Source organism: Crinia signifera, chromosome 4, assembly GCF_055691185.1.
Source record: "Crinia signifera chromosome 4, ASM5569118v1, whole genome shotgun sequence".
In the NCBI taxonomy this organism is placed as follows: Eukaryota; Metazoa; Chordata; class Amphibia; order Anura; family Myobatrachidae; genus Crinia; species Crinia signifera.
In genome coordinates this window covers 337,057,521-337,075,524 of record NC_139220.1, presented here as the reverse complement: position 1 = coordinate 337,075,524, position 18,004 = coordinate 337,057,521, and the positions used below count along the sequence as shown (strand labels likewise).

General features: G+C 50.3%; 1 protein-coding gene across 6 annotated transcripts in view; it reads right to left on the bottom strand.

The window, feature by feature from the left end:
- Positions 1-1,483: 1,483 nt before the first annotated feature.
- GIGYF1 (GRB10 interacting GYF protein 1) overlaps positions 1,484-18,004 on the bottom strand; it is a 53,818-nt gene continuing 37,297 nt past the window's right edge. For 4 of the 6 annotated variants that reach the window (XM_083185836.1, XM_083185840.1, XM_083185837.1 and 1 more), the window contains 10 exons: positions 16,567-16,662; positions 13,088-13,188; positions 12,203-12,285; positions 10,886-11,017; positions 10,633-10,806; positions 10,213-10,376; positions 9,809-9,957; positions 7,178-7,362; positions 5,052-5,181; positions 1,484-4,914 (listed from right to left, as the gene is read on the bottom strand). In XM_083185836.1, coding sequence (XP_083041962.1) covers positions 4,862-4,914; positions 5,052-5,181; positions 7,178-7,362; positions 9,809-9,957; positions 10,213-10,376; positions 10,633-10,806; positions 10,886-11,017; positions 12,203-12,285; positions 13,088-13,188; positions 16,567-16,662 — 1,267 coding nt within the window. In that variant the 3' untranslated portion in view covers positions 1,484-4,861. The remainder of the gene's footprint in view (positions 4,915-5,051; positions 5,182-7,177; positions 7,363-9,808; positions 9,958-10,212; positions 10,377-10,632; positions 10,807-10,885; positions 11,018-12,202; positions 12,286-13,087; positions 13,189-16,566; positions 16,663-18,004) is intronic. The other 2 variants (XM_083185838.1, XM_083185841.1) reach the window with 1 other exon arrangement.

The window sequence follows — 18,004 nt, the reverse complement described above, 5'->3', positions numbered from 1 at the left end:
AGACGCTGTAACGGAATCTGCTGCACTATATAAGACACTAACGGAATCTGCTGCGTTAGATAAGACGCTGTATCGGAATCTGCTGCGCTATATAAGACGCTGTAACGGAATCTGCTGCGCCATATAAGACGCTGTAACGGAATCTGCTGCGCTATATAAGACACTGTAACGGAACCTGCTGCGCTATATAATACACTGTAACGGAACCTGCTGCGCTATATAAGACGCTGTAACGGAATCTGCTGCGTTATATAAGACGCTGTAACGGAACCTGCTGCGCTATATAAGACGCTGTAACGGAATCTGCTGCGCTATATAAGACGCTGTACCGGAATCTGCTGCGCTATATAAGACTCTGTAACGGAATCTGCTGCGCTATATAAGACGCTGTAACGGAATCTGCTGCGCTGTATAAGACACTGTAACGGAATCTTCTGCGCTATATTAGACGCTGTAACAGAATCTGCTGCGCTATATAATACACTGTAACGGAACCTGCTGCGCTATATAAGACGCTGTAACGGAATCTGCTGCGTTAGATAAGACGCTGTAACGGAATCTGCTGCGCTATATAAGACGCTGTAACGGAATCTGCTGCGCTATATAATACACTGTAACGGAATCTGCTGCGTTATATAATACACTGTAACGGAACCTGCTGCGCTATATAAGACGCTGTAACGGAATCTGCTGCGCTATATAAGACACTAACGGAATCTGCTGCGTTAGATAAGACGCTGTAACGGAATCTGCTGCGCTATATAAGACGCTGTAACGGAATCTGCTGCGCCATATAAGACGCTGTAACGGAATCTGCTGCGCTATATAAGACACTGTAACGGAACCTGCTGCGCTATATAAGACGCTGTAACGGAATCTGCTGCGCTATATAATACACTGTAACGGAACCTGCTGCGCTATATAAGACGCTGTAACGGAATCTGCTGCGTTAGATAAGACGCTGTAATGGAATCTGCTGCGCTATATAAGACGCTGTAACGGAATCTGCTGCGCTATATAATACACTGTAACGGAATCTGCTGCGTTATATAATACACTGTAACGGAACCTGCTGCGCTATATAAGACGCTGTAACGGAATCTGCTGCGCTATATAAGACACTAACGGAATCTGCTGCGTTAGATAAGACGCTGTAACGGAATCTGCTGCGCTATATAAGACGCTGTAACGGAATCTGCTGCGCCATATAAGACGCTGTAACGGAATCTGCTGCACTATATAAGACGCTGTAACGGAATCTGCTGCGCTATATAAGACACTAACGGAATCTGCGGCGCCATGTAAGACGCAGTAACGGAATCTGCGGCGCCATATAAGACGCTGTAACGGAAGCTGCCGCGATATATATGACGCTGTAACGGAAGCTGCTGCGCTATATAAGACACTGTAAATAAATAAATATAATACCCCAATGTCTTCTGACTGTACATTCTCCGGCTCTCAGTAAAACAGACACAGGCAGTTCAGCACAAAGAAGCTCTTTATTAATCATAGTGGTAGCTGCTCCATCATCTACACCAATACAACAGCGCCCTCTCATGGGCAGGGTGGTGAATATGGTATAACCTGCCCTTGGCATCATCACTTGTGTGAGACAGGAAGGCAGCCATGTTTTGCGAAGGTACCAAAAGCAAATGAGTCAGTAATGGCTTCATACATAAAACGGTCTCAGTGAGAGCTGGGTAATAAGTCCTTGGTTCTGGCTGCCCATTGGTCAGTTCAGGCCATCTCACCGCTTCATTCTGCCCATTACATTGCCTCGACCGCTTTGGCCCCCCATGCTATTACAGATTAAACAGGGCAGAGAGCAATCTACATTACATTTTTTCGGAAGACAATTGACCCAGAGAACATATTGGGGGGCACTGCAGAAAACTGTTGCTAGAGCAACTACACAGGGTGCTGTAACCAACAGCAACTGCATTAACACTTATAGTCTATGAGATAGGGAACAGTTGCTATGGATTATAGTATATTTTCTCACGAATGCCCCTCTGATTAAGGACTTGGTGCATGTTTCTCAGGGTCCTGTCTGGGATTGGATAAGATTATGTATTTATATTACTGAACCAACCCAGTATAGTATAGTGTGTGTGTGTGTGTGTGTGTGTGTGTGTGTGTGTGTGTGTGTGTGTGTGTGTGTGTGTGTGTGTGTGTGTGGTGGTGGGGCACAGAAACCCTCCAATCTAGCGGTGAGACACTCGCTACTTAACTGACAACTCTGCGCATGTAAAAACAACAACTGTTCACTTCAACCTTTTAATACTGAAAATAAGGCAAAAAATATCACAAAATGAAGAAAACTGAAGGAATTCAACAGGCATAAAAATAAACAGCAGAGTCTGACCGCGTATGTAGACATTAGTACATACGGCGATATCCACAGACTGTCTGTATTATATGGAACGGGCAGGCGACCGCTTCTGCATGTAATACAGACATGAACCAGGGCATGTATACAGAGAGATATATATCTGACAATGTGTGTATATATAGCAGTATATAAACATCTGTATATCATGTATGCATATATGCAGGATACAAAGAGATGCATCAGGACTGAGGAGTCATGTGACCACTTACTGTCCAAGTGCGACAGTAACGTGGTCTTTCCTTATTGGTGGAAGTATCCTGCATATATGCCTATATACGCTCATACACATTCTATGTATATATACATATATACAGTACACAAACGTACGTTATACATTCAGCACAATATACTTGTAAGCTGTACAGGACGTGTACCCCACTATATACACACAGCGATCACAGTGCATCACTGTTGACACCCCAAAACAAGGGCACCAAGTATATACACTCCTCCAGCGATAGAGGGCGCTGAGGAGACCAGGGGCAGCTGTCTTACTGGATACCAGCATCTGCCCTAATACATTCTTGTGGTTAAGATACACATGAAACCCACAGCAAAAATGAGAGTCCTTTTTTATATATTTTTAGGCATAAAACAGCCACATTTAGGCAAAATTAGCGTTTTCTTTTTTTTCCTGTTGCCATTTTATGTACACAGTATGTTTCTATGAAAGTTTGTAAGGTTCCAAAGGAGACTAGGTCCCCCCCACCAGGCAAAGCCTACAAAGTCCAGCAGCCTGGTCAGAAATAAACACTGCTTTATCAGAGCGCCTCCTTCAAGGGTTTTCCCAATGGCATTGCACTCTGTGTACAATTCTCTATGCAGCCCAAACCCTTTAGCTTGTAAGGAGGCCATGGCTCCTCTAGTTCCTAGAAGGTCCATTTTATAAGACTGATTTCCCAAGCGGCTGGGTGGGATTAGGGCGCTGGTCCCCAGGTGTCCAAGGAAGGAGATTGCGTGAATTGGGTGGTGTAGAGCTGTGGTGTCAACATTAAGGCAACTGCGCCCTACACACTCCAAAAATGTCCTCTCCTCTCCCATCCGCCCCCCTGAAGAAACATGTCCGCGAAGGTCCATTGTCCTATCTGATCAGCCATTTGTCTACTTAGGACATTTGTAAACAAAAGCAGAATAAAAACAAGAACCAGAGGGGGAAAAAAACATAAAAGAAACACAACATAAACTATTCCGCATTTCCGGGAAAACAGGGTTAAGAACGCGTACCATATCCCTTTGTTTAAAAAAAACATCAAATAAAAAAAATAACCAGGAGCAATGCAGACACGGAAGGCGAGGTGCGAATCTCCACATTAACATCCACTGAAAGGCCCGTTCTAGAAGTCCTTGTCTAATATCTGATGTGCCCTGAAGTCCTGGCACTCTGTAATAACTGCAGTATGCGATCCTTCATGGGCCTCTTACATATGAGAAGCAAGTGCATCCTTTATGAGAAGGGGGCGAAAACAAAGTAGCAAAAAACAATTAACAGTTCAAAAGGGGGAATTTTTTTTCTTATCTTTTTTCTCTGCCATTTTAGTAACAAAAAAGAAAAATCACAACATATATTTTTTATCTGTGCAAAAATAACCGTTAAAAATGCAGACGTGTTCCCCCCCTCCCCCCCCCCCCCCAATTGCTAAGTGCATTCTTCAAGTTTTGATGGATTAACTCCTCCTTGACCCTCCCCAACACAATAGGGAACTCAAAGCGGAGCATTGTAATTTAGCAAAAAGCGTGGAAAACTTACTACTTTTCTTAAATCTTTTTTTTCTTTAGTTTTGTTGTTTATATTTTTTTTTCTTATTTTTTTTATTTTATTTTATTTTTTTAACAAAATAGATTTTGCAAAAAAAAAATTTGAGGAAAAAAAGTGTTTTTGGCTGTATTTTTTTCTCAAAATATTTTTTCTTTTCTTTTTTTTTTATTATAGAGATCCGTTGCAGGAATACTTTACTTTTTGATACAAAAAAAAAAAAAAAAAAAAAAAAAAAAAAGTCAGAAACTGTCAAGTTAAAAGAAAATAAAAAAAAAATCGTTGAACAATTATAGAAAAAAAAAATGCTCCAAGAGGTTATGCTAGTAATAAACAGTCAAAGTCAATAAATCCAGTTCTTCCTCTCCTCTTCATTTTTTTTTTCTATTTTATTTTTTGGTAAAAAAAAAAAAAAAAAATTATAGAAAAAAAATTATAGGAAAAAAAAAATGGAATTCAGATTTTTGATCAGTTTCTGTAAAGTGCATTTTTTTTTAAGGTGCTTTAAAATGAGTGCATTTTGTTTAGGGGAGTAGGGGGAGGGAACGGTGTAAGCTCCCCCCTCCTCCCTGGCTCTGGTTGGGTAAAACCAACCCCCCTCCTCTCCCAGTCTCTGACCCTCCTTCCTGCAGAAAGAGGGGTAAAGTTTGCAGTGCAGTTTTGCCGCGGGAAATGCGGCAGGTGGAGTTGGCGTCCGAAGGAAGAAACACGCCTCAGTAGTCATCAATAGCTTCCATCTCATTTGGGGAGCCGTGCAAGGAGTAACCTAAACATAAAACCATTGACAGAATCAGTTCCTGTTAAATCGCAAGCACCCAGGCCCCAGAGCAGGAGACGCAGCCACCCCTGAGATTGTGTCATTTATTTGATCGCTTTCTCAGCAGCTGCACCGCAGGCACCTACCCAGTATGCTGGGATCTGAGTGTAACATCTGAATCCGCCTCTTCATCTTGCTGCTCTGGACATCGTATCCGCTGCTTTGCTTGGTGTTCTGGGACGTCGGAAACATGGAGGGAGTCAGCCACGCAGCTTCCTGCAGAACAGAGGGGTGGACTACACTGATCACACCTGCTTATTAGGTATTTCAAAATTAAAAAAGAAAATCAGTATACAGCCAAACTTGTAATAAGACTATTCCTCACTATTACATTAATGGGCCAAAACATTCTCACGACCGGCTTAACTGTCGCTGAAAGCAAGAGTCAGATTTTCTTCCCACAATGCATCCTAGTGCCACCTCTCACCAAGTACATTTATACCCCTTTCTACTAGCAGGCCGGGTTGCACCCAGGATTTTGTACCCAGGTGCGACCCGGCTTGCAAACACTTTCAAATTTTAAGCCTGAAACGGCATAAAGCCGGGCGGTGATGTCAGTGGGAGATGAGAGGATCTCCCAGCGACGGCTTTGTATTACAGTGAAAAGGTACCCAGGTGCGTTTCCACTAGCAAAAAACCAGGGTTGATGTGCGTCCCCTCGCATCGACTCTGGTTATTTTTGCTAGTGGAAAAGCGGTAAAATCCATCTATTCACGTAATGCAACAAAAAATGGGATTGAATTAGTCCCTTACCAAAATCTCAGGTTTCTGCCCAATTAAGTCTAATGCATCCCGCACTTAGGGGCAAATGTAATAAGCCTTAACAAGAGATAAATGAAAGGGTGATAAAGAGATAAAGGTCCAGCCAATCAGCTCCTTACTGACTTTTTTCCTTACTGTAACATGTCAGTAAGGAGCTGATTGGCTGGACGTTTATCTCTCTTTATCACCCTGGCATTTATCTCTTGTTAAGGCTTCATACATCTGCCCCATTATGTCGGTCTAATATAGTTACATAGTAGGTGAGGCTGAATAAAGACTTGCGTCCATCTAGTTCAACCTATGTTTATAGTAGCTAATCCCTTGTTGTATAGTATGTTCTGATATTTCAAAGACAGATTATGTTACTTATTTATACCCGTGGATGTTTTTAACCAATAAATGTTTATCCAACAAAATCTTTTTTCTTCTAATCTAAACTCGTCCTTTCCTTTCTAGCAGAAAAAAGGGTGTTTAACAGTTCCTTATATTGGCCCTTGATATATTTGTACATGTTGAGCATGTCCCCCCTTAAACGTCTCTTCTCTAGTGTAAATAGTCCCACATTGCTTAATCTCTCCTCGTAGCTTACGTTCTCCATTCCCCTAATAAGCTTAGTTGCTCTTCTTTGGATTTTTCCTAATTCTATGATGTCCTTTTTATAGTGCGGGGCCCAGAATTGTACTCCATATCCAAGGTGCGGTCTAACCAATGATTTGTACAGAGGCATAATTACTTTTGAGTCCCTAGTCTCCATACCCCTATTTATACATGCTAGTATCCGGTTGGCCTTTTCAGTTGCTATATTACATTGAGCACTACACCCCAGTTTGTTGTCTATTTGGACTCCTAGATCCTTTTCATGTACTGATTTACCCAATTCATCTCTAGCACACTGGTTATGTCTCCCAAGGTGCATTTGTTCACATTGAACCTCATCTTCCACTTTTTTGCAAACTCGTCTAGATTGTCAAGATCATTTTGAAGCGTGGTGACATCTTCTGATGATTTGATGACTTTGCTCAGTTTTGTATCGTCCGCAAAGATGTATAAATTGCTGAGTAACCCCATCCCAATGTCGTTAATAAAAATGTTAAACAAAATGGGCCCTAGAACCAGACCATGTGGCACTTCACTTAGCAGTGGTATCATATTGGATACGGCCTTGTTCACGACCACTCTTTGTTCTCTATTACACAGCCAGTTCCCTACCCATCTACAGATATTTGCCCCTAATCCCAGGTCCTCCGTTTTATTTATCAACCTCGTGTGTGGTACGGTGTCTAAGGCTTTAGCAAAATCTAGGAAAATCACATCTACAGCGTTTCCATTATCCAGGTTTTTGCTAATAGTCCCTGACCTTTGGTTTGTATCATTGTACGCATCTCTAGTCATCTCATACTTGTATTACTGTAAGCTTAATGGTGAAGTGCAGTGATCGCATTGCATTTACCATGAGAGCATAGGCGCTGTCACACGATACCTGCTGACGCTGGCTGGCTTTGTACTTTGCTCGTCGTTCTAAGAACTGTTTAGCAAATTCTTTGGCTTCAAGTGTTTCCCCAAGACAGGAACGGATGTAATCGTGGACATCATACGGAGACTCCAGCTCCTTCAGAAAGGCCACCAGCGTGGGGACTGCAAAAGGACAGAGGTCATTGTGGGTGACAGCTGGAGAGACAGAGTGTGAGACAGCAAACAAGGCTTGATAGGTCACAGTGGTGGGGAGCATGGCAGCGCAGCAGAGAGGAGGAGACCGCGACAGAGCACAATGTCACAGCGGTGGGGAGCATGGCAGCGCAGCAGAGAGGAGGAGGAGACCGCGACAGAGCACAATGTCACAGCGGTGGGGTGCATGGCAGTGCAGCAGAGAGGGGGAGACAAGGACAGAGCACAATGTCACAGAGGTGAGGAGCATGGCAGCGCAGCAGAGAGGGGGAGACCAGGACAGAGCACAATGTCACAGCGGTGGGGAGCATGGCAGTGCAGCAGAGAGGGGGAGACAAGGACAGAGCACAATGTCACAGCGGTGGGGAGCATGGCAGCGCAGCAGAGAGGAGACCAGGACAGAGCACAATGTCACAGCGGTGGGGAGCATGGCAGTGCAGCAGAGAGGGGGAGACAAGGACAGAGCACAATGTCACAGAGGTGGGGAGCATGGCAGCGCAGCAGAGAGGGGGAGACCAGGACAGAGCACAATGTCACAGCGGTGGGGAGCATGGCAGCGCAGCAGAGAGGAGGAGACAAGGAGAGAGCACAATGTCACAGTGGTGGGGAGCATGGCAGCGCAGCAGAGAGGAGGAGGAGACCAGGACAGAGCACAATGTCACAGTGGTGGGGAGCATGGCAGCGAAGCAGAGAGGATAAGACAAGGACAGAGCACAATGTCACAGAGGTGGGGAGCATGGCAGCGCAGCAGAGAGGATAAGACAGCGACAGAGCACAATGTCACAGAGGTGGGGAGTATGGCAGCGCAGCAGAGAGGGGGAGACCGCGACAGAGCACAATGTCACAGCGGTGGGGAGCATGGCAGCGCAGCAGAGGAGGAGACAAGGACCAGAGCACAATGTCACAGAGGTGGGGAGCATGGCAGCACAGCAGAGGAGGAGACAAGGACAGAGCACAATGTCACAGAGGTGGGGAGCATGGCAGCGCAGCAGAGAGGGGGAGACAGCGACAGAGCACAATGTCACAGCGGTGGGGAGCATGGCAGTGCAGCAGAGAGGGGGAGACAAGGACAGAGCACAATGTCACAGAGGTGGGGAGCATGGCAGCGCAGCAGAGAGGGGGAGACCAGGACAGAGCACAATGTCACAGTGGTGGGGAGCATGGCAGTGCAGCAGAGAGGGGGAGACAAGGACAGAGCACAATGTCACAGCGGTGGGGAGCATGGCAGCGCAGCAGAGAGGGGGAGACCAGGACAGAGCACAATGTCACAGCGGTGGGGAGCATGGCAGCGCAGCAGAGAGGATAAGACAAGGACAGAGCACAATGTCACAGAGGTGGGGAGCATGGCAGCGCAGCAGAGAGGGGGAAACAAGGACAGAGCACAATGTCACAGAGGTGGGGAGCATGGCAGCGCAGCAGAGAGGGGGAGACCAGGACAGAGCACAATGTCACAGTGGTGGGGAGCATGGCAGCGCAGCAGAGAGGAGGAGACAGCGACAGAGCACAATGTCACAGTGGTGGGGAGCATGGCAGCGTAGCAGAGAGGGGGAGACAAGGACAGAGCACAATGTCACAGAGGTGGGGAGCATGGCAGCGCAGCAGAGAGGATAAGACAAGGACAGAGCACAATGTCACAGAGGTGGGGAGCATGGCAGCGCAGCAGAGAGGGGGAGACAGCGACAGAGCACAATGTCACAGAGGTGGGGAGCATGGCAGCGCAGCAGAGAGGGGGAGACCAGGACAGAGCACAATGTCACAGCGGTGGGGAGCATGGCAGCGCAGCAGAGAGGAGGAGACAGTGACAGAGCACAATGTCACAGCAGTGGGGAGCATGGCAGCACAGCAGTGAGGAGGAGACAGCGACAGAGCACAATGTCACAGAGGTGGGGAGCATGGCAGCGCAGCAGAGAGGGGGAGACAGCGACAGAGCACAATGTCACAGCGGTGGGGAGCATGGCAGCGCAGCAGAGAGGAGGAGACAAGGACAGAACACAATGTCACAGCGGTGGGGAGCATGGCAGCGCAGCAGTGAGGAGGAGACAAGGACAGAGCACAATGTCACAGCGGTGGGGAGCATGGCAGCGCAGCAGAGAGGGGGAGACAGCGACAGAGCACAATGTCACAGCGGTGGGGAGCATGGCAGCGCAGCAGAGAGGAGGAGACAAGGACAGAACACAATGTCACAGCGGTGGGGAGCATGGCAGTGCAGCAGTGAGGAGGAGACAAGGACAGAGCACAATGTCACAGTGGTGGGGAGCATGGCAGCGCAGCAGAGAGGGGGAGACAGCGACAGAGCACAATGTCACCGAGGTGGGGAATAACTTACTCTGTAAAGCGCAGCGGAATCTGTGTGCGCTATATAAGAAACTGTTAATAAATAAATAAATAAATAAATAAGGCAGCACATGGATCTCACCATCCAGGTTATTTGATGTATTGAGGATGTGTAACATTTGTTCGCACCACTGAGTAAATCCATCTGATGGTTTAATTCCCTGCAGTAGTTTCAGAAGCTTCTCCTCCTCGTCTGTCTTTTTGCGTCGGGCAGTTGCAGTATAGGAATCACTGTGAGGGGAGCAATGTACACAGATAAGTAGAACGGACAGGAAAATGGCGATTATGTATTGCTCTGCTATCAGAAGTCAGAGGAAGATATGTGGAGTGTCACCTTATGTACTGAGCGGGTGCTGGATTTAGAACATAGTGTATTTTGCAGATCCATGAGCGATTGGGCAACATCTGGATTTTGCAGAAGGGGGAATTGCCCCAATTGTGGCAGGATTTGTCGGATGTGGGAGTGTGCCGAAAAGCAGTACTTACGTCAGCGAAGGGCTACTTCTGCTGTTCCTCAGGCCTCTACTGCTCGGCCCAGATTTGACACTTTCTTCCCAGGGGCTTTTATCCAGCCCACCCCACAGAGAGCCTGAGTCGGACCCCCACTGGGAGGGAATGATTGCGGCACCAGACATCCCCAAACCTCCGTGCTGAAAATAATAAACAGACGGTACGGAATTACTTACGTATTTCTACTCCCACTCAAAACCCCCCCATAAGTCTACCCCCATGTAACCTCCACCCCTCATACAACCCTGACCCTATTACCCTCAGGCAGTGGAGACAACGCTACATTGCGGTTGGCTTGTATGCCACTCCGTAGCATTATGCTTGGGTGTATCTGCTGAGGACCCCTCCATCCATCCATCCTTAAATCTCTCTGGGAGCGCCCCGCCTGTCACTCACCACTGTCCTTGTCGGCTGTGATCTTTGTTTCAGCAGCTGACCCTCTCTCTCCTGCATCTCCAACATGGCTTTTAGAGAGACACCCTTTCCATGAGCTGCCCACACAGACTGAGAGGAGGAAGGCTGGCCACTTTGCTGGATAAGCTTCAGAAGTAGTTCCTGTTGTTGGCGACACTGGGACAGAAGTGGATATGGGGATTAGCAGGTAGGTAACGGTCTGATGTCACCTGAAGAGCCAAGATCAGGAACTCACCTGCTTCCTCCGGTACATCTCCTCCTCCTGGTCTCTGCGCTTCTGCTCTTCCTGTCTCCGTTTCTCGTCTCTTCTCTTCCTCTCCTCCTCCTCTCTCTTAGCCCTGAGTTCTGCATCTCTGCGTTCCTGCAACTGGGGTACAGCAACAGTAAGCCACACTCTGCACTCCACTACAAATCCTGTCCTGACCCCCACACACACAGCTATGTCAATACATCTCCATTCTGTCCTGTAACTCTGCTATTCCTGTACGGACCACAAACAGCTCTGTCACTACACCTCCTGTATCTCTCTGCTATTCCTGTACTGACCACACACACAGCTCTGTCACTATACCTCCATCCTGTCCTGTATCTCTCTACTATTCCTGTACTGTCCCCTACACACACAGCTCTGTCACTACACCTCCATCCTGTCCTGTATCTCTCTACTATTCCTGTACTGTCCCCTAGACACACAGCTCTGTCACTATACTTCCATCCTGTCCTGTATCTCTCTACTATTCCTGTACTGACCACAAACAGCTCTGTCACTACACCTCCATCCTGTCCTGTATCTCTCTACTATTCCTGTACTGTCCCCACACACAGCTGTCACTACACCTCCATCCTGTCCTGTATATCTCTGCTATTCTTGTACTGACCACACACAGGCCTGTCACTACACCTCCATCCTGTCCTGTATCTCTACTGTTCCTGTACTGACCCCACACACACACACACAGCTCTGTCACTACACCTCCATCCTGTCCTGTATCTCTACTGTTCCTTTACTGTCCCCACACACACACACACAGCTCTGTCACTACACCTCCATCCTGTCCTGTATCTCTACTATTCCTGTACTGTCTCCACACACACACAGCTCTGTCACTACACCTCCATCCTGTCCTGTATCTCTCTGCTATTCCTGTACTGACCACACACACACAGCTCTGTCACTACACCTCCATCCTGTCCTGTATCTCTCTACTATTCCTGTACTGACCACACACACACAGCTGTCACTACACCTCCATCCTGTCCTGTATCTCTATTATTCCTGTACTGACCACACACAGCTCTGTCACTACACCTCCATCATGTATCTCTCTACTATTCCTGTACTGACCCCACACACACAGCTGTCACTACACCTCCATCCTGTCCTGTATCTCTCTCTATTCCTGTTCTGTCCCCTACACACACACACACACACACACACACACACACACACACACACACACACACACACACAGCTCTGTCACTACCCCATCCTTTCCTGACCCCCCCCCACACACACACCCACACAGTCCCAGGATGTGACGGACAGGGTTACCTTCTGTTGCAGTTGCAGCTGCTCTAGTATTGGCCCCTGAGAGGCAGCAGTGACTGGCAGGTCCCACAGAGCGGAATCCCCACCTGGGGAAACGAGACACAGCACAGATATTATTTATAACAAGTAGAAAAGATTACAGTACAGTGGGTCAACAATGTCTAGGTCATCAGTAACTAGTTGACATCTGAAAGTGGTCGGCATAGCCAGGAGGTGGACACAAGCTTAAGGTCAAAATGGACATGGTCGACGCCAGTTCACTTTTTGGGGTAGTGTATGTTTGCATGGACAGCGTCCCCTCGCTCGGCACACTTATGTTCTCCCACAATGCCACTTGACTGATACTCAAAAGGACGACACAAGGTTTTTCACTTTTTTTGGGTGTAGTCCATGTCGAACTCAAGCTTGTGTCGACCTTCTGTCAATATCGACCATTTCCAGGTGTCGACCCGGCGGCTGGATACCATAGAAACATAGCACAAGTCATTCCTCCCACCACCACTGCTTGATGCAGTTCCCCAGCCCCGCCACTTGGGGGGGGCACAGTAAGGAGATGATGTACTGTATTCTCCGCTCCAGTTCCCCTACTCCCACACTCAGAGCAGCCCGTATAGAACATGATGCACTGACCGCGCTGCTTGGCTTGGACCAGACCTAATCGTTTTCCCAGATAAGTTTGTATCCTCCCTGCACTTCTGCCCTTGGGATGAGGTACCCCCATGCCTTAGGTCAGCTAGTAGAGGTCACGCAGAGCCAGCATAATGGTAATGGTATATCAGAGCGTGGGGTGTAGGGTAATCTGCTCTTCCTATAGAGGCGCGGGGACTTGGAAGTGTGCTAGCACCATGCACGTGGACATAACACAGTGGTACGTGCGCAGTAACTTACCTGCTGCCGGTGTGTTTGAGGTATTAAGGTCCCATAAGGACCCAGTGTCTGGCACAGAGAGAGATCTGTTCATGGAGGGGAGGAGGGAGGTATCAGACCCTCTGCAGAACAAGAAACAAGGTGTGATGTCAGCATGGTCTGCCTATCATCACAAGGCTCCATCAGCCCCACGCACCGCCCCCAGACCAGCATCCATCAGCCCCACGCACCACCCCCCAGACCTGCATCCATCAGCCCCACGTACCGCCCCCCAGACCTGCATCCATCAGCCCCACGCACCGCCCCCAGACCAGCATCCATCAGCCCCCGCATACCGCCCCCAGACCTGCATCCATCAGCCCCCGCATACCGCCCCCAGACCTGCATCCATCAGCCCCACCTACCGCCCCCAGACCTGCATCCATCAGCCCCACGTATCGCCCCCAGACCTGCATCCATCAGCCCCACCCCCAGACATGCATCCATCAGCCCCACGCACCGCCCCCAGACCTGCATCCATCAGCCCCACCTACCGCCCCCAGACCTGCATCCATCAGCCCCACCTACCGCCCCCAGACCTGCATCCATCAGCCCCACGTACCACCCCCAGACCTGCATCCATCAGCCCCACCTACCGCCCCCCAGACCTGCATCCATCAGCCCCACGTACCGCCCCCAGACCTGCATCCATCAGCCCCACGTACCGCCCCCAGACCTGCATCCATCAGCCCCACGTACCGCCCCCAGACCTGCATCCATCAGCCCCACCTACCGCCCCCCAGACCTGCATCCATCAGCCCCACCTACCGCCCCCAGACCTGCATCCATCAGCCCCACGTACCGCCCCCCAGACCTGCATCCATCAGCCCCACGTACCGCCCCCAGACCTGCATCCATCAGCCCCACGTACCGCCCCCAGACCTGCATCCATCAGCCCCACGTACCGCCCCCAGCCACCCTCCATCACTCACACGCACCGTCCCCAGCCACCCTCCATCACTCACACGCACCGTCCCCAGCCACCCTCCATCACTCACACGCACCGTCCCCAGCCACCCTCCATCCCTCACACGCACCGTCCCCAGCCACCCTCCATCACTCACACGCACCGTCCCCAGCCACCCTCCATCCCTCACACGCACCGTCCCCAGCCTCCCTCCATCCCTCACACGCACCGTCCCCAGCCACCCTCCATCCCTCATACGCACCGTCCCCAGTCTCCCTCCGTCACTCACACGAACTGTCCCCAGCCACCCTCCATGGCTCACACGCACCGTCCTCAGCCACCCTCCATCGCTCACACGCACCGTCTCCAGCCACCCTCCATCACTCACACGCACCGTCCCCAGCCACCCTCCATCCCTCACACGCACCGTCCCCAGCCTCCCTCCATCCCTCACACGCACCGTCCCCAGCCACCCTCCATCCCTCATACGCACCGTCCCCAGTCTCCCTCCGTCACTCACACGCACCGTCCCCAGCCACCCTCCATTCCTCATACGCACCGTCCCCAGTCTCCCTCCGTCACTCACACGAACTGTCCCCAGCCACCCTCCATGGCTCACACGCACCGTCCTCAGCCACCCTCCATCGCTCACACGCACCGTCTCCAGCCACCCTCCATCACTCACACGCACCGTCTCCAGCCACCCTCCATCCCTCACACGCACCGTCCTCAGCCTCGCTCAGTCACTCATACGCACCGTCCCCAGTCTCCCTCCATCACTCACACGAAATGTCCCCAGCCACCCTCCATTCCTCATACGCACCGTCCCCAGTCTCCCTCCGTCACTCACACGAACTGTCCCCAGCCACCCTCCATGGCTCACACGCACCGTCCTCAGCCACCCTCCATCGCTCACACGCACCGTCTCCAGCCACCCTCCATCACTCACACGCACCGTCTCCAGCCACCCTCCATCCCTCACACGCACCGTCCTCAGCCTCGCTCAGTCACTCATACGCACCGTCCCCAGTCTCCCTCCATCACTCACACGAAATGTCCCCAGCCACCCTCCATCACTCACACGCACTGTCCCCAGCCACTCTCCATCACTCACACGCACTGTCCCCAGCCACTCTCCATCACTCACACGCACTGTCCCCAGCCACCCTCCATCACTCACACGCACTGTCCCCAGCCTCGCTCAGTCACTCACACGCACTGTCCTCAGCCTCGCTCAGTCACTCACACGCACTGTCCCCAGCCACCCTCCATCACTCACACGCACTGTCCCCAGCCACCCTCCATCACTCACACGCACCGTCCCCAGCCACTCTCCATCACTCACACGCACCGTCCCCAGCCTCGCTCAGTCACTCACACGCACTGTCCTCAGCCTCGCTCAGTCACTCACACGCACTGTCCCCAGCCACCCTCCATCACTCACACGCACTGTCCCCAGCCACCCTCCATCACTCACACGCACCGTCCCCAGCCACTCTCCATCACTCACACGCACCGTCCCCAGCCTCCCTCCATCACTCACACGCACCGTCCCCAGCCTCCCTCCATCACTCACACGCACTGTCCCCAGCCTCGCTCAGTCACTCACACGCACTGTCCTCAGCCTCGCTCAGTCACTCACACGCACTGTCCCCAGCCACCCTCCATCACTCACACGCACCGTCCCCAGCCTCCCTCCATCACTCACACGCACCGTCCCCAGCCTCCCTCCATCACTCACACGCACCGTCCCCAGCCTCCCTTCATCACTCACACGCACTGTCCCCAGCCTCGCTCAGTCACTCACACGCACTGTCCCCAGCCACTCTCCATCACTCACACGCACTGTCCCCAGCCACCCTCCATCACTCACACGCACCGTCCCCAGCCTCCCTCCATCACTCACACGCACCGTCCCCAGCCTCCCTCCATCACTCACACGCACTGTCCCCAGCCTCGCTCAGTCACTCACACGCACTGTCCTCAGCCTCGCTCAGTCACTCACACGCACTGTCCCCAGCCACCCTCCGTCACTCACACGCACTGTCCCCAGCCACCCTCCATCACTCACACGCATTGTCCCCAGCCACCCTCCATCACTCACACGCACTGTCCCCAGCCACCCTCCATCACTCACACGCACTGTCCCCAGCCTCGCTCAGTGACTCACACGCACTGTCCCCAGCCACCCTCCATCACTCACTCGCACTGTCCCCAGCCACCCTCCATCACTCACACGCACTGTCCCCAGCCACCCTCCATCACTCACACGCACTGTCCTCAGCCTCGCTCAGTCACTCATATTCTGCACTTCGCCTCCATAACCCCGCCTACATGCTGCCGCTAGTGCCTCCGTCACCAGGATTTAAGCCCCTGGCCTGCCTCCACCACCCCTGTTACTGCAGGATTCTACCACCTGCACATAGATCCGACCTCCACTGAATAACTGCGATGCAATATTATACAAATAAACGATCTTCTACCTCACCCAGACTCCTGGGGTAGCAGAGAGACCTCTCCCTGGGGTGGACAGAAAGCAGTATGTGGCAAGTACCTGGATTTTGAGGGATTCAGTTGCTGGAGGAACAGTGTTAGCTGCTGCTGCTGTTGAGGAGTCAGATCTCCAGATTTCTGCTGGGAGTACTGCTGTCTGCAGCCAGGAGAAACAGAAGACTACATCATTATGTGACTAAAAAAGATAGAATAGGACTGTCCCCTAGGGGTCAGAACTTGGGGGCGCTATGTCACGTGTTGCTTAACCTGCAGCTGTTCGGTAAACGGGGTAGTTCGTCCCGTATGAAAGACAATGGAATAAAGAAAAAGGTGAACAGCGCACTAGTGATGAGAATCGATATAACAAATTTATTTAAGACAATGCGTAAGGAAAGTAAAAAACAATTAATAAAAATGCATGGATTAAAAAGGGGTTGAAATAATTTGCACACTTGATAGCTGATGGGTGAATAGTGAGGGGGTCCCCCTACAGTGGAGAAGAATGCTGGAGAGTCCGTCCCACCTTTGATAAAGCCACCAGGAGTGGCGAAACGCGTCAGGGAGCTACTGGGGAACCCCCCTCTCATTTGCCATTAAAACCTCTGGATTGCAGCCCGAACCATCCCCTGGATTTACAAATACCACACCCTGGGACATTGTTTCCTCGTGCCTCCACCTTAAGGACAACACCCGGTAATTCACCGTCTACCATCTATCCTTTTGGGAGCACCCGAGCATCTTGCCATCATTCCACCGTCGGTAATTTGTGCCATCTTGGGCCGACCCGAGGACACTCGGACGAGGACATCCCTAAATTCATCAAGGGTGGTAAATGACATCTACAACTTTGTCCAGGGGAATATAGGAACGGACTCTCCAGCATTTTTCTCCACTGTAGGGGGACCCCCTCACTATTCACCCATCCGCTATCAAGTGTGCAAATTATTTCAACCCATGCATTTTTATTAATTGTTTTTTACTTTCATTACGCATTGTCTTAAATAAATTTGTTATATCGATTCTCATCACTAGTGCGCTGTTCACCTTTTTCTTTATATCATTATGTGACTATATAGGGAAAGGGTGTAATATACATATACTGTGGGATGGTTCCGGCACTCACAGGTCTTGTAGCAGCAGAAACAAATAGACTAAGCAGTCATATTAACGGCAGCAACGTTTCAAGCTTTAATCAGCTTTTCATCAGGCTCACAAGACATAAATATGACTGGTTAGTCTATTTGTTTCTGCTACTACAAGACCTGTGAGTGCCGGAACATATACATACATACATACATACATATGTAGCAACACTTACCTCCCTTAAAAGAGAGGAAAAAGAAGCAGCCCTCACAGTTAGATGTTGAAGGAGGGTTATATTCAAAGGCAGTACATTATAAAGGCTTGTACAGGCTGTGACCCAACAGGAAAACTGTCACGCTGCCACATGAAACGGCTGTTGGGTCACAGCCTGTACAAGCCTTTATAATGTACTGCCT